This window comes from Hippocampus comes, unplaced genomic scaffold, assembly GCF_001891065.2.
Source record: "Hippocampus comes isolate QL1 unplaced genomic scaffold, H_comes_QL1_v1.1 scaffold257, whole genome shotgun sequence".
NCBI classification, from domain to species: Eukaryota; Metazoa; Chordata; class Actinopteri; order Syngnathiformes; family Syngnathidae; genus Hippocampus; species Hippocampus comes.
Genome location: NW_017804972.1, coordinates 227,510 through 231,606, shown reverse-complemented (window position 1 = coordinate 231,606; position 4,097 = coordinate 227,510). Strand labels below are relative to the sequence as shown.

The 4,097-nt window shown below is 41.3% G+C and overlaps 1 protein-coding gene across 1 annotated transcript; it reads left to right on the top strand.

The window, feature by feature from the left end:
- Positions 1 to 411: 411 nt before the first annotated feature.
- LOC109528934 (transmembrane protein 238) lies at positions 412 to 3,411 on the top strand. The gene is made up of 2 exons (XM_019891999.1): positions 412 to 1,016; positions 2,937 to 3,411. The coding sequence occupies exon 1, from the start codon at positions 476 to 478 to the stop codon at positions 1,001 to 1,003; it is 528 nt and encodes a 175-aa protein (XP_019747558.1). The 5' UTR covers positions 412 to 475; the 3' UTR covers positions 1,004 to 1,016; positions 2,937 to 3,411.
- The last annotated feature ends 686 nt before the right edge of the window (positions 3,412 to 4,097 follow it).

The window sequence follows — 4,097 nt, the reverse complement described above, 5'->3', positions numbered from 1 at the left end:
CAATGTTGAAGAATCAACCCTTAATTTAATCCTATTTGATTATGTCAGTACTGTATGTTTTTATAAATGACAATTGTAAGTATTCATTTGCTGTTTTGGGTAAATGTGTGATAAATGGAACCAAATAAACTCGTATCTCAAGACACAGCTGATTTTTGTTTCAAATGTTGGTGGTAAGTGCAAAAAGTTGTAAGAAGAATATACCCAGTGATCGCACAGATCGCCGAAATACCATTTTTCGAACAGCGATGAAATATTTGTCTTTCATGACTTTCCTCCACCGATAAAGTAATCCCTCTTCGACGGAAAGCAGGATAAATAAATAAAACACGCACCTACACAGTTGGCAGGTAGTGTCCTTTTGTCCCCTCCTCCACCGGGCTCACGCCCTCCCCCGCTGCTTCTCACCTAGCTCACCTTACAGGTGCTCTGCCGACACACGATACCTGTGGAGCGCGGTCCACTGCACGCTGACATGGAACCAGCGTACCGCGGTCTGGGTCGCTGTGTTTGTTGTTTCTGGCTGGCTGTGGCCTTCGACGTCGTCGGACTGCTCGTCCTTCTCATCGGCGTGTTCGTGAATGTTTTTTTCTACGACCTGCTCATCTACGCCGGCGCCATCGTCATCTTCCTCAGCCTCGTGTGGTGGGTGTTTTGGTACTCCGGCAATATCGAGGTGCTCTCCGCGGAACTGGAGGATGACGTGGGCCTAACAAAGAAGGACAAGGGCGGTCTGAGCGGCATCGGCGGGGCGGTCCGGCGGCTGTCCAACCGCGTGTCCAGCGGCATCAGAAGTTCGTTGCGCAGGAACGGCAGCGCCGGCCGGAGGGGAGGCGCGCGGACGCCGGTTGCGGATCCGACTGGGGCCCCGCACTCGGAGCAGGTGGTCGTTGCCATGGCAACCTTGACGCCAAATGAGCCAACTTTACGGACTTCTGTCTCTTCGGTGGGGTGCTATGATGCGGAGATGCCTTCCACAGCAACAGAGACCTCACCTACGTAACGGAAGACCAGGGGTGAGGTCTTCGCAAAAGTGTATTTTCAATTTCTTGTATGATCTCTAAGCCTACATTTGGGTTTAAAGAAAATATTAGTGTTGAGCTCAAGATCACACTATCCAAAACCGAGACTTGCCCGAGACCAGGGCTTATTTTCTTGCCTAGTCCAATCCAAGTCTAGTGATTTTGTTTTGTCACATTCGAACTGTGTGGATGGGTGGAATTTTCTTACTACTAAGTACAGATACAAAAGGGCGTTTGCACCGTTGTGGGAAGGAAATGCAGCCAACTCGCAGCCAGTCAATGCAGTCGGCTGTCATGATAAAATCGCCTCGATTAAAACCCTCAGTCACCACACTACAAAAATGTCGGTCGTGTTGTTGGTGGGGGAGCGGGTGGTAGTAGCACATGAAACGAAGGTATTTGTTGTTTTACCAAATGTTTTTCTTTAAAAAATCAGCAAGAACATAAATGAAGTTGAAGAAGAGTAAATCAGTGCTGGTCTTGACAGAAAATCCAGAGTCCGGCCAGTGTGAGACCAAGACAAGACTTTTGAAAGTTGAATCGAGAAAAGACCAAAACCTTGAAAATGTGATCTTGAGACCAAGACCGGTCTTACAACACTAAAAACTAAACCTTCTATATCTTGCCATGCCACTGCAAACACAACACTTTTTTGGTCATTATTTTCAATTCAAGTCAGCGTTAGTTCATCACTTCCTGCCTGAAGCACCTGGGCCCTACTATCATTTACAAATTATTAAAAGGTTCATACTATACAAATGTAAAGTGCTTTTCTTTCATTTTATTTTACTCTAGCTCTTTCATTAACCTTTTTCCCTATTTGTGATGTAAAATGACATGTGGAGCACCCATTTTCGACAGTGGAATTTACAACATGTGTTTCATTGCCCTATAATTTACTCGGATGAAGAATTTCTCATTCCTCAAATATGTATTCTACTACAATGAATGATAATAATGAGGGTTTATTTTGAATTGACTGAGTGAATTTATGTGTTGGACCATAGTCAACGTAGAAAATGTGTTCCCACCACTGTGGTCAACAGTGCTCTTTACATCAAGTTAAGATTCATTGTCCCTTATGCCCGGTAATGTTCGGATCTACACTATACAGCAACGAGACAACTTATTGACAACACCAAAGTATTGCACAATATGATCTGAATTCATAATGGTCCAGTGGTTAATGCGTTGACCTCACAGTGCAGAGGTCGTGGGTTCGATCCTGGCTCCAGCCTTCCTGTGTGGGGTTTGCATGTTCTCCCCAGGCCTGCGTGGGTTTTCTCCAGGAACTCCGGTTTCCTCCCACATTCCAAAAACATGCACAGCAGGCTGATTGAACACACTAAATTGTCCCTAGGTGTGAGTGTGTGCACGGATGATTGTTCGTCTCTGTGTGCGCTGCGATTGGCTGGCAACCGGTTCAGGGTGTCCCCCACCTACTGCCCAAAGACGACTGGGATAGGCTCCAGTACCCACCGCGACCCTTGTGAGGATAAAATGGATTGGAAAATGGATGGATGGATATGAATTCAAAATGTCTCAACATAATAGATTACATACATTATAGCATATTATATTAAAGGCTGTATTCCAAGCTATTAACAAATTCTTTTTTTTTTTTTTTGGCTATTCTTACCAGCGCATATGGTTGTGCCCTATTTTAATGGATCTGAAATGCAAAACTAAATGCTCCTTTGCCTTGTAGTTTGCCAGTCACAGACCACAAAGTATTATCAGTAGTTAATCATTCACCTTACTTCGTTACTAGCTAAAAGACCACACCAGTTCAAACAAAAGAAACCTGATATGTACTTCCTTACATAGTCATCAGACACACTCTGGTGCAAAAGTCACGTGTCAATGACTTTTCTAAGTCCCTGATGATTTTGTATTTTTTTGTTTCACTTGCAGAAACTCTGTGAATTCATTGCTGACGCGGGAAGAGTCAAGTCGACTTGATTCAGTGATTTTTTTATTTTATTTTTAATATAATTGTATTTTATTTTCTATAATGTCCATGTTGATTCAAACAGGCAAACAGATGCGGTTGATGGATATCAATTTGCAATTGTCGTCACCATGATAAGGAATGATTTATATTTTCAATAAAAATGTTTATCTGTCTTTACCTTGGAAGCATGAATTCAGACTGTATGGATTTAATGTGATTGCGAGACCAAGTTGTAAAGCCCTTAATCGACGGAACTCACTTTGAGATCGTGACTCTCTCCACAGTTTTAATACCCGTCTAATAAATCTTTTTCGGTTTGTACAATACGTCTGACGACTACACATTTTGCTACTTTATTTTCATGAGATGCATATTAGCTTATTATAGGGTGACCTTCATTGCCGAAAAGCTTCTACAATAAAAATGTGTTAAATTATGTGTTATTAGTAGTAGTGATTGTTGTTAAGTGCTATTATTATTTAATTTTTTTATTAGACTGTATTTTGGTAGGACACTCCATTTTACCTTAAGTGTCAAAGCTAACTAACTGACTAAAACTGTAAATGGAATTGCAAACAATGAAATCTCATATAACTATTTCGATATTAGAGATTGGTGGTCAAAGCTTTATGAACAAAAAGGAGCGTCTTGCATTAAAGTGTTAGGAGGGTCTTGCATTAAGGTGTTATTGTGGTGACAGGTGAACACTTTTCAGTTTTTCTGACCTTTGTATCATCTAAGAGGCTTGGAAGTCAATGGTAACAGCGTCCTTGTTCCCACCAAGAGTGATAGCAAATGTCAATGAGTAACCTTTGGAATGGGTTGGCTTTATTGACTTTGCTTCCAAGTGACTGCGCTCACTCTTAACCTTGGCACTTCTACATCACTGCAAACAAAAGCATTGTTTAGTATTGTCATTGCAATTTAAGTGGAGTTGATATTTTTGTCATGGTAAAGTAAAAGTACTGTACACTTTCGTTGATCAGATTATTCTTTACCTAAAGTTGTGGTTAATTAGTGTGTATTTTTTTTAAATACACTTATACATTTACTCAGTGTGATATTTTCTTCACTAATTCCATTCAAACAAAAAACAAAATTGATTTAAGAGAAAGCCAATT